Raw genomic sequence first — 12,798 nt, forward strand, 5'->3', positions numbered from 1 at the left:
TTCCTGATTACTAAACTGTACGATAAGTGGTTGGTCCATTAGTCATTTCTTTGCTTCTTCATTCAATCATTTATTCATTCAACAAATATTTATTTAGTGCCTGCTTTGTGCCAAGCATGTAACAGGCTCCAAGCAACCAGAGTCTAATGCCAATCTATGGGTTTATAATAGTATTAATTTATTAAAATATCTAGCTAGCTAGCAGGATAGCTAGCAGTTATGGATGTTTTAATAGTACAGAGGGATGCATATTAAACATGCCACTTTTAATTGTTACGTGGGAAATTGATGAATAAGGAATGAAGTGCATGAAAGTCAATTAATTTTATTATGGAAACCATGAGTATCATTGGGATACAGTGCTGCGGTAAGACCTCAGGTTCAGGAGAGCAAATTCAGGTAATTTAAGGGAGAACCTGAAAACTCGCCAAGAGCTGAACAGATATTCACACTTAGCACATACAGATTTCAGGGGATTTTACAACTCCGGTAACCCTAAAACGTGTAAAATCCGTAGAAGACATTCTCCTGCCTTGGACACTGAGGACTCTCAATAAAGACTTGGTGGTGACGAGGTGTCCCGTGGCGGCTTCCTCCCCTCCTCACTAAAGGCTTCTTTTGCTTCAGCTGCTGTCACCATCAGCGGTTACCGGAGCTGAAGGAACAGGCTCTGAGTGTGCGCGACTGATTCATCTTATACCTCGAGAGGCGCGCTCTGCAGAGTGTGTGCAAAGCACACTTCTGCCCGGAAACTTATTTTAAAAGCACTCGGAAATGCAGATTCTTGTCATTAAAATATTAAGAATTCAGTAAATGGCATGCTTAGGCTCACTGGTTCCTGACCTTTTTCCCTCTCCAGACCTGACGTCTTACTGGCCATGCCTCCCAGGGACGCAAGCCAGGAGCACCCGGAGTCATCAGCAACTCCCCGAGACAGAAAGCTGCCCCTTCCTCCCACCGCTCTCCAGCAGAGCCTTCCGAGACGCACCTGAGAGTGCAGTGACTGGGCCCAAAGCCTTGAATCGGAGCTAGCTGACACGCAAAGCGATCACCTGTAACCATTAGCAATCTGTCACGTTTACTTGGGAAAACATTCACAACCGATCTAGCACTCATCACTGCAGCAACGTGGGCCACTCATTCATTTATTTTTACATGTAATCCAGATAAATGAATACGCACATTAACTTAGTGGTACTGCAGTAGGAATGTTTCAATTGTCAGAATAAAATAGCAAACGTTTCTGATTATAACTATACCTAAACCCAGGATGTGGTGCCGAATCATGGGTCCGGTCTTCTGTGTGGTTACTTACATTTGTACCTCTAGATGCACGGTGCAAGGAACCAAGCGGAATCTACGCTGAGAACACGGCATAACTGGAACACTGTTCCTCTGACACTCCGATTTTATAACTGGACAGGGTACAAGCCAGTCATTAGCTGAGCCTTTCAGTTATTCTGGTGGCAAGTTAGTGATATTTATCTAGACTGCGGAGAAAGTGATGCAGCGAATGTTCAAGGTTTAAAACACATTTTCACTGGGACCTCAACATTAAAAAGCCCTCAACGGTGCTGTTGGTATATATTTGGTTAGCATCTATCATAGGATTTTGGAAATAAAAATCGATAGTTAACCAAAACATTTTATTTTGCAAGCAGCAAACCAAAGGTCTAAGTAGACAATACACTAAACTGTACAACACAGTTAAGTCTCTCCCTTTTCTTTCCTTCCTTATAAAACAAAATTCTGTCATAAAACTAGTACTAAATCATGTTAATGCCCACCTCGCGGCCTTACATAAACTGCCTGATACTTCTCTCCATAGTTTAGTGCTTTTAAAATTTTACTGTACAGGGACTTCCCTGGAGGTCTAGTGGTTGAGACTTTGCCTTCCAGTGCAGGGGGTGCGGGTTCAATCCCTGATCGGGGAGCTAAGATCCCACATGCCTCGTGGACAGAAAACCAAGACATAAAACTGAAGCAGTATAGTAACAAATTCAAGACAGTAAAAAATTTTTATAAATAGATAAATGAAATTTTACTGTACAATATGAAATTTTATGGTAGGTTTTCTTAAACTAGGAGACTACTCACAATTACTCACATTTCTATTTTGTGCATTAAAAAAAAAATCCTACAATCAAAAATAAGGAAGAAAATCGAATCCAAGCTTTTCAGCACATGTTTTCCCTCTCTTGAGGGTTTGGCAGATAGATGTATATTCTCTTTTATTTGTTTATGATACCTTAAGGTATATCACTACATTTTCCACAATGAACCCAGAGATAACAAGTAACAGGAGGGACTTCCCTGGTGGCACAGTGGTTAAGAATCCGCCTGCCAATGCAGGGGACACGGGTTCAAGCCCTGGTCCAGGAAGATCCCACATGCCGCGGAGCAACGAAGCCCGTGCGCCACAACCTGCACTCTGGATCCCACGAGCCACAACTACTGAGCCCGCGAGCCACAACTACTGAAGCCCGCGTGCCTAGAACCTGTGCTCCACAATGAGAGAAGCCACCGCAATGAGAAGCCTGCACAGCGCAGCGAAAAGTAGCCCCCGCTCGCCACAACTAGAGAAAGCCGGCGTGCAGCAACGAAGACCCAACACAGCCAAAAATAAAAAAACTAATTATACAACAACAACAACAACAACAGAAGTAACAGGAGCCTTCTCCACAGCCTACTATCAAATTTTTCTCAAAGTCACAGAAGATCCGCAAGACTTCAGTGAGAACGACTGGGGTGGGCAAATTAGTCAAGCATGAATTAGCAAAGTTCTACAGTAATTTGATTTTAAAGCTTATTTCCTTGTAATATTCAAGATGATGCTCAGCTGTAAATGAATCTGGAATATGAACGAGGCACATGATTACTGCCTTTTTCTTGCGTTATTTTGTTGTGTTAGCGGTTGTAAGAGTTTTCTTCCCACCATCTGTGTTAGGAAGAGCAAATGGGTTTTGCCCTTACCTTACTCATCGTTCTTCCAAGCAAAACCCAGACATGGGCACACACACGCACAACTTATGTAAAAGGACACTCACCACAATTAAAACCCCAACACAATGAGTCAACTGTCTACCAAGTCTGATGTTTTCTATTGGACAAAACATAACGCATAAGGAAGCCAATGGAAATTTGCCCTACAAAACTCTGTTAGACATCATTCTGCAAAACCATATATCAAATATTTATGTGTAGCCTAAGAACATGAAAAGCGGTGTGAACAGAGGTTTAGATTCTGCTATGTAAAGTCAGAACTCAATTACTTCAATTTATTCAGATGCCTTGTAGTACAGACGTGAACTCATGATCATGAGGGCAAACGTCACCTGGCAGGGCTGATGGCCCCTGCAGGATCCCAACCCCCAATTTCACACAGTGGACTCCATGGGCAGGAAGCACATACTAGAGGAGATACGTATATTCCACTTTCTTTCTTCTTGTGGATTTATTTTACATAAACTTATTTCCACTCCATATTTTAAACACAATTGCTGATCAACGCTTTGTCCTCTATTTGTAAGTCAAGCATGCAGTTGTCTGAATTCTTTGGCAGAGGGCAAGCAAAAATAAATGAGACTGGAATTTCATGCTGGGTTAAGAGCTGCCTTTTTGATCATATAGACCTTTATTAATAAGCTCCTTAGCATTTGTACAGGATAAAGTTAAATGAGGACAAAGTTAAACCTGAACAATGTCAAACCAGAAGTGTCCAGTAAAAAAGTCATAGAAGGAAATGTTTTAAAATAGCTCTTCTAGTTCTTCAATTAAATATTATCGGCACATTAAATTCCTTTTGTGTAAATGTTAGCCTGCAGTTGCTCATTCTGGGCCAATAAAAAGGTTATATCATTATGGTCACAGAACAATCCAATGTTCTCATATTATATGCTTGGCCTTCTGGGAAAACTTCTGTTGGCCCCCATACATGACCCTCAAACCACGGAAATTTCCAAATGCAGGTGATGCACATGAGGAACAGCTCATGTTTTCATCACTGCAGCTCCAGTGTCCAGCAGAGCCCTTAGTGGTGTCCCATATTCGACTGTTTACCCAAACTGACCTGTCTCAATTAGCACTACCGTATGCGACGCATCACCAAGTCAACATTCCAAGCTGCTGGGATTATCATTACCTTTAGGAAATCCTCAGTGTGCTGGGCTTCACTCTTCCACATACTGAAACAGGTTGTCTTCTGCTAGGGGCCACTATGTCCATGAGATAAAGAGTATAGACTACATAAGGACTGTTAATTATTTTCATAGGATGCCTTTCTCTTTAAGACACCATCCACTGACAGAAGTCTGTGACAAAATTAAGTGCAAACAAGTTAACAAAATTAAAATTAATTAGTTTTATATGAAGTATATAAAGTATTTTTTAAATACTTTATATAAAACTCATTTTTCGGAAAAGGACAGCGTTTTTTGCAGACGTCAGATTGACGCCTCAAACATGGCACCTTTACTGGAATGTTGACCACACTGTTGAAACACTGAGGAACAGGGTGTATCTGCTTACAGTCTGCAGAATAGAGTACTTCTATAGGCATATACTCAGTTAGTAGAGTTCATTATATATACCTAAATTATGACTATATACTATTTTTAAAACTCCAGAATTGGATATGTAAAGATTCTGATGAATACAATTTCTGTTCTTTACCACCGTACCTTATACTTAAATATACCTGTGGTGACTGTAAACATGGACCCTGTGTGGGCAAGAATGTGCACCTACATGCAAAATATTCCAATATTTCTGAAATATCGTATAAATAATTAAGAATGTAAGGTATGCAAACTGTGTATAGCTACTTATAAAAGAAGTTAAATTTTTTCAGAGGCGAGGAGACTGCACCTTAACAAATAATGTTCTATTTATTGTGTAAGCAGGAAAACAGCTTATTAACACACGTTGTTTGAATAAGATTTAGAGGGTAAAGGGCTGAAAGAACGAGGTACCGACCCACTAGAAATACAGTTCTTCTAATATTTAATTTCTACATTCTGCTTCCGTAAATTTGCTTCATTAAAAATATTTGATTCTTGGAAAGAATCATTTGAAAAAGGAGGACAGGTTTTAATATTTATGCAAAACTGACTTCCCCACTTCCAGAAAAAAACTGGACTGATCTAGAACTTCTCCTAAATAGGAGTTAGAAACATCCAGTATGACTGAATGGGACGGAATGAGAGCTGACTATTCATTCCATCAATTTTACAGGTAATCTATTATCAATTTCTTTCTATCTTAATTGAGCCTGGTCTCAGGGAAAGGCCTCATTGAAGGGGTGGGAAGTAACCGTAGGTTAGAAAAACCCAGAAGGCAAAACATGTAAATTTGCCTAGTGGACTTTTTGCCCTGACAATCCGGACAATTAGGATTATCCAAACATTCCCAACAGACAACTCAGAATACTGAACCCCATCTAGCCAAGGAGGTACACCTACTCCTGACCTTCCTGAAAACAAAACAATAGTAACAACTATATTTAAGTCCTATAACATGGCAAAATTCAGGCATTCACAGAAAAAGTTGATAATATACAAGGCCATCTTCCCTGGAACTGACAAATAATAAGAGCTGAGTTTTTCTATTAAGTACTTCAGGCATATTTAACTCATTCATTCAGTCAACAAGCATTTATTGTCTATTACCTTCAATACAAATACTAGGTGGCAAGTGATGTTAAGTCTGAGCAAATGAGTGAAAATGAGGCAAAGAAAAGGCAAGAAAGAACCAACATATAACCCAGAAGGTCACCCAGCATCTTCACAAACACCTTTTCCATTTACAAACTTCTTTCAAGGTGTGGGCAGAATAATGAAAATAGAAATATGTCTAATGTTTCTAACAAGAAGAAAGCTAATTGGAGTTCACCACAATGACCCTGCCATATCTAATAATGCGATCACAGCTGGATTAAGGGGATTCAAAGGGGCCCAGAATTAGATGGAGAAGAAAAAGCAGCAGTGTTAAGAATCATTACGAAATTGAGATAAATCTAAAGAAATCTGGCGCGCCTGAAAGCTGTTACCCAGCGAGTAAGAATGGAAGTTGGTGAGCAATTCGGCTAACTAGAAATTAATTCAAGGAGCCCCAAGTAACTATCCTCTTATGACTTCTCCTTAAGACCAAAAAAATTAATGGGAAGAAAACTACAGAGGGGAGAGTGGGAATTTAATACATCCATAGGCCAACCAAACAAGGATACCATCTTGAGGATATTTCTGCACGTGACCAAAAATGACACAGGAACTCTGCTACAATCAATCGGATTGCAAAGAGATGTCCACAGGCTTACTGGAAAGGGAAAATATAATAAATCAGTACAAACTCAAAAAACCAAAAACTTAACAGCTGTCAGGAGAGCTGTTTATAAAGCTCTGGTAACTTATTATACTATGAATTGAGTTTCCGTATTTTTTCCTCATTTATTTTAAGTAAACAAGAAGGCTAAGAGTAGATTTAAGAGCACTAATTTACTCTCATCGTTGAGGCAAAACTTTTTCAGGATACGTCTTAACCTGCTTTTCAACACAGGTATATACATATATTCAGCCTTAATTTTAATAAAATTCCAAAAACAAAGACTCATTATCTAATGTTTGGTAGGCAAGTCTTATCTTTTCAAACAGCATGTGCATTTCTTGATTGCAGAGGCCATTTACTCAACTTAAATTCCCCCCATCACAGCCATTAGCAGAGCCAGACACACGGAAGGATGTTTAGAAATACTTCACGTTAGTAAATTGCTAATGACTTCTCTGCTATGAAAAATGCAGTGAGCCACTCAAAGCTAGAATCCACTGGGTCCAAAACAGTCTTTCCAATGGCTTAAGTTTCATATTTTGCTTCCCTTACTATACTGCTATCCAGATCAATTCAGAGAATTTCTAAACAAAATAAAAGTGAAACTTAAGGAACAAATCACAGTTCTTTGAATCAGCGTCTAGAGTAAAGTAAGAATGCTGATGAAGAACTGCTCATTATAACTGAAGTAAAAGTCTTCCCCTGTGAGCGTGCGCAGTGTTACTTGAGCAGAGCAGCTTCGTAACAGGGAGATGGCTCTACTAGTTGGTTACATAATGGGAACAAACAGAGAGAAAATGGAAAAGCAAGTCAACAATAAACCCAAGCAGTCATCTGGTTAGAGAAGAGAAAAAATTCTACAATCCTTGCTACATAATAATCCACTAGAGATACACGGGGCAGAAGCAGGGCCTCCCTGGAAACCGACATGATGATATCGGGGCAATGGTCCAAGTTCACTGTAAACAAAGAGGATGATTTTGCAGGATCAGTCATGGACACACGTGCCCAGGGGCAACCACTATGTAGTGCCAAAAGAAGTATGCGAAAACTGTTTAACTATAATTCCGAACAATACTACAGTATCCGGAGGAAATGCTGCAACGGTGTAAGAACAGAAAGTTCTCTATTTCTCAAAGCAAACAGATTTTAGAATCCCTAAACTATGTCAGGGTTAGAAGGAGAAAGGGCCCATCAGTCGTTTCGCTGAGATTTTGTGTTGAAAACCACCCAGCCACAGACCTGCAGACCAATTTTCATGTTAGTTGTCAAGAGAAACTCTATGATCCCAAATTACAAAGAAATGGCTCTCTGATTCTTTCCAGTTATTATTTTGCCACTTCCAATCTCGACCTGAATCTTTAAGTCAATTTTTGCAACATTACGGCCAAGAGACGCTTTGCAATTAAGTTTCAAAAGCAGGATAATTACGTTTGCCTAAAACGGCTCCCTTCCAATGAGTTCAAGTTCTGTTCTTACTACTCTTTAGCAAAAGATGAACCAACTTGCAGCATTTATTTAACCCCTGAATAAGAAATTTTTTCAAAAAGTATTCTTGCTTTATATTCATTTCTTTGGTGGCTATAACGAAAGTCTGAAGTATTCAGTCAATTAGAACAAAGTATTTCAACAACAGTTTGGGCAGCATATAATTTCAGGATAATGCATGTATCCGCAAAAAAGACTAGAATTTACTAACTTTAAAACAGTTAAAGGATTTACTAACAGAACAGCATGTACTGACTTTGAAAAGCACTTATGGTGGTTATGCAAACATAAGCAGATATGACTTGCCGTTTTTAAAAGATCCAGTAAAATAAAGAAACACAAATCTTCACCAAAAAAGCAAGGTGTCATTAGAACACACGTGGACTTGAATATGAATTCTACCATTTTGAAATTTCACAGCACAACCAATCTGTGCATAGAAGGGCATCAAGAGTGCATTAGACTGATGTGGATTTTTTGTGCTTCAAAACACACCGGTGTACATCATTTCCCTGGTGAGTTGGCTTCTCAGGAACTCTCTGAATGGGTCTGTTTACTGGAGACATAAACCACTTGACCACCCGTCCACAGGCCTCAGCACCAGAAGCATGTGGTAAGCACACACACACAATCTGGGGTTCACAAGCAGCAGGAAGGGGGAAACTGCAAAAAGGATATCTTGGCGACCGTTTAGCACCTTCTTGTCTAGCACGGATCAATTAAGAAATCCTTTGCTTAAAGCATCTGCTCAGAATTTTTTAAATTATATAGTTGTTTTTCTTTTTTGGGGGGCTGCATCCAGTCTTAGTTGTGGCGTGTGGGCTCAGTAGTTGCGGTGCGCATAGTTGCCCCGAGGCACGTGGGATCTTAGTTTCCTGACCAGGGAATGAACCAGCATCCCCTGCGTTGTTGCAAGATGGATTCTTAACCACTGGACCACCAGGGAAGTCCCTAAAATTATATATATAGCTCTTGACTCTGAAATATAGTAGCATGTGTGCAAGGGACAGTGTGTGTGTGGGTGCGTGCGCGCACGTGTGTGTAGTGCATGTATAGAAGGGAGAGCGAGCATAAGAACGCCCCACAACAACACACACATGGAGAAGCACAGCAGATCACCAGCGCCTACAAGTACAAGTACCAGCCTGGTACCCAGCCACGCAGCAGTACCAATCACTCACTGAGTTACCCATAACCGAACAATGTCCACGGCATTATTCTCTATGGCAACAGTGAAAAAGCAGGTCCACAATTAAATAAAATATCCAGACATGTGGTTTAGCAAAATAGTTTAAACTGGAAGCATCAATTATATAAAAGTTTTTCAAAGCAATAAAATTAAGTATTCGACAAACCATCTTTACTGAGAATAACAAGATGATGCAAAATCACCCTGTCCAAAAGACCAGATGTTGCCACAACAATGGAGATAATCACTGATGGAAGCTACCGGCACGTCTGCGGATATACAATTCTCCCTTCCCCCATCACTGACAAAAGCAATTCCAGTTCCCAAAGCTTTTTATCCCACAGGAACTTTTTCTAACATTGATAACCACCGGCAATGGTATGATTAAGATAGATTATTCATATTGCTACTATCATCCCTGAATTCCTCTTCTTCTTATTAATACGGAGTTCCTGCTAACATATTTTACTCTTTGCTTCCAGGGCTGAGACATGAGAAACATTTGCTAAAAGTTACTTCCGAGATGGGGGATCAAGGTTATGCAAACAGAATTTCTCTGTAAGCAGCTTCACACGTCATCTTGGCTAGAATTCATCAAACTTTCCCAAGGTGGCCCTTGTTCCGGTTTCCCCAGTAGGTCTGCTTGCCAGGCCCAGGAAGAATTTTTTTTAAGTATATTGATTAGTGAATTAGTTTGCTAAGGTTGCCATAACAAAGTATCACAAACTGGGTGGCTTAACCAACAGAAATGTATTGTCTCATTGTCACAGAGGCTGGAAGTCCAAGATCGAGGTGTCAGCAGGGTGGGTTCTTTCTGCGGGCTCCGTTTCAGGCCTCTCCCCAAGCTTCAGGCGGTCTGCTGACAACCTTGGCTTCTGCTTCTCCCCAAGCTTCTGCTTCTGCTGACATCCTTGGCTTCTGTTGCATCACCCTGAGCTCCGCCTTCATCTTCACATGGCATTTCTCCCCGTGTGTATCCAAAGTTCCCTTTTTTATACAGGTACCAGGCATACTGAATCAGCGCACACCCGATTCAATCTTAACTATGTCTGCCAAGACCCTGTTTCCACGTTTTTATATTCTCGGGGTTAGGACCTAACATATCTTTTGGTGGGGACACAATTCAGCCCATAACAATTAATAATGGTGAAATGGGTAGGGAAGCCACTTTCTCAAAAGGGATTTCTCACAAGTCAAGCGTATGGTACGCAGCATCAACAGCTGGCTGGGGGGACTGACTGCTGGGACCTTTGTAAGAGGAAGGATTTTGCTATTGCCCCAAAGCCTCATGACCATTAAGGTGGATAAAAGGGTAGCAGTTGAGTCCTAAAGGCTCGTCTCCAATATCCCACTTCTCCTCCATCTGGGCAATGGCAGACATGCATTGCTTCGATCTGAAGTTAGGCACAGCCAACACGACTTGCTTTAGCCAACGAAGTGATGTCTGCGGCTTCTAGGCAGAGCCTTTAAGAGCAACGTGCAATTCGCCGTGCTCCCTTCCCCCATGGCAGGGGTGGTGGAAGCACACCATCCCAGGGATTACCTGTCATCGTCCTGGGGACTCTTGGTGACCACACTGAGCACTGCTCCCCTGCTAACAAATGCTGGACATCTATCATGAGCAAAAGTAAATAAATAAATCTTCGCGGTCTAAGCCACTGAGATTTTGTTTCTGCAGTACAACCCAACCTGAGACAGATGGGAATTTCCTACTTTGAATTCATGCTCTCCATAGTGCCTTGGGTTTCTCTATTTTATACGTAACCAGGAGAGGGAAATCCATTTCATGAGCTCATATAAAGTTAACAGGCCTAATTGCAGAATGTTACACCAGTCTGAGCTACTGTGCCCCACCCACTGGGAGTGTTCAAACTCAACTGAGACATCAAAGCCTGCAAGAGAGCTAAATAGACCCAGCCCGTCGGGTCAGCTCATTGAGATAAGCTGCACAGAGCAAAATTCACTTGTTCATTCATCTGACCTTTCAGTAGGTGTAACTTTTTAATTTAAATCCACTGGACTGATCCAAAATGGACTGACTGACCTTTTATTTAATTTCAATAACTGCAATTAATATTCCACAAACCGTTTTTTTTTGCAATTAATAACCACACTCACTTAAATTTCTTGGAGTATAAATTTCAGTGGCATTTTATTTTATTTTTTTTCAGTGCCATTTTAAAATCAGATAGATGAATAATGGGCCACATAAGATAATGAGAAGTAGTTCAATCCTCCTTTTTAAGAAAGAGTTCCTGCCTCTCCTCTGAGGTGGCAGCACCAGATTTACCAGCTAATGGACAGCATTTTAACCAGGTTAGAAAATACTCCTTATTGCCAGAAATGAGAGGATCAGATGAAAAAATAAGCAAGCAGAAACTATGTACTACTCACATGGGTATACTGTTGGAATTGTAAAATAGACATGTCTATCAACTTTACCTTTTAATTAAAGATTATGTTTCTTAAAATTCTTAATTTTAATATTGCTCCAATAGGTCAGTTGTAATATACTAAGGGGGAATAAGGCTTTTTTATTTTTCCTCTAAAACAATTTTCCAAAGGTTAGGGGAAATTTTTATTGACTTGTTTATGAAACATGGCTTATCTATAACATTGTAGGCACGGAGGGGAGGAGAACTCATTACCTAGTGATGAAAAGAGACTGCATAATATAAAGAAGGGAAACATGAGGGTAGAAGTTGAGAGAAAAACATGATGAAAAATGTGCCACAGAGTGGGCGAGTCACAGAACAAGAAACAAAAGCCACTTCAGAAGGTTTTAACATTCTGCATTGCACAGCCGTGCTAACGTATTCCACTGTAAGTCTCACCATTTCCATCGGGGCTATTCCTTCCCGATTAATAAAAAAAAAAAAAAGAATTGAATGAGAGCAGAGTTCAGGAAGTGGCACATAAGTGGAAAGCAGTTAATTATGAAAGAAGTCATTTTTTGATTATCCTTTTACCAAATTCCTCTGTTCACCTTTTCAATGCCTCTCACATAAGTAGCAGAGAATAAACAGTGATTATTTCTGGTGGTGGGACTACGAGTGATTCTGTGGGTTTTTTTTTTTTTTTTTTTACTTTTGAATGTTTCCACGATTAACATATATTAATTGTGGTTGAATACAGGAAAAAACAATGTACCTACAATAAGTTGAAAGGACTGTTTCTCAGCTTCAGCCCTCATTTCCAATTCCCTCCGCCGCCCCCCTGCCCCCATCCCTGGCACTGGTAAGTTCCTAGTGAAAACACACCAGCAACTTTCTGGAAAGGCTGCAGAGGTCAGCCTGTCTTAAGGAAAAGTCTACACGATTTACCAGCCCCCAGAGACCTATCTTAACTGTGCCTCCTCGATCCTTGCCGTGTCAGGTCCTCCCACCCAAGCTACCTCTCTGCAGTGCCCGCCAGCTTTTCACTGTTTATTCAGATTAAACTCAACGCTACAGCCCAACTCAAACGTTCCCCCTTTCTCGCCACTTACCCTCCCCACTGCCCCTGCCAGGAAAGCTTTCCTAACCAGGCCAGCCCCACAGGTCCTCTTTTCATTACCCAGGAGAACAGGCAAACAATCACACTGTAAACACAGAGGCATACCTAGCACACCGCACACTCCGAGTTGGAGGAGTTGAACGGGAGGCCTGTTTGCAGGGCAGGCTTCAGGGATGGAGGGTGCGGAATCCTGCCAAGAACACTTCGCCCAGCTTAAAGCAGAGACCAAGCAATTCAGAGGCTTTCTCTCCACTCGAAATGCGTGTATTTCACAACTAACAGTATATAATGCGGTCTGTTCTAGA

General features: G+C 40.8%; 1 protein-coding gene across 14 annotated transcripts in view; it reads right to left on the bottom strand.

Annotated features, from left to right (window-relative positions):
- Window positions 1–12,798, bottom strand: part of NEDD4L (NEDD4 like E3 ubiquitin protein ligase) — a 344,838-nt gene that overhangs the window by 110,116 nt on the left and 221,924 nt on the right. The window contains exon 3 of one of the 14 annotated variants that reach the window (XM_049697715.1): window positions 6,224–6,312. The exons of the other annotated variants lie outside the window; for them this stretch is intronic. Within the exon in view, the coding sequence (XP_049553672.1) occupies window positions 6,224–6,226 (3 nt within the window). The 5' untranslated portion in view covers window positions 6,227–6,312. The remainder of the gene's footprint in view (window positions 1–6,223; window positions 6,313–12,798) is intronic. 14 annotated transcript variants of the gene reach the window in all.

This window comes from Orcinus orca, chromosome 15, assembly GCF_937001465.1.
Source record: "Orcinus orca chromosome 15, mOrcOrc1.1, whole genome shotgun sequence".
Classification (NCBI taxonomy): domain Eukaryota; kingdom Metazoa; phylum Chordata; class Mammalia; order Artiodactyla; family Delphinidae; genus Orcinus; species Orcinus orca.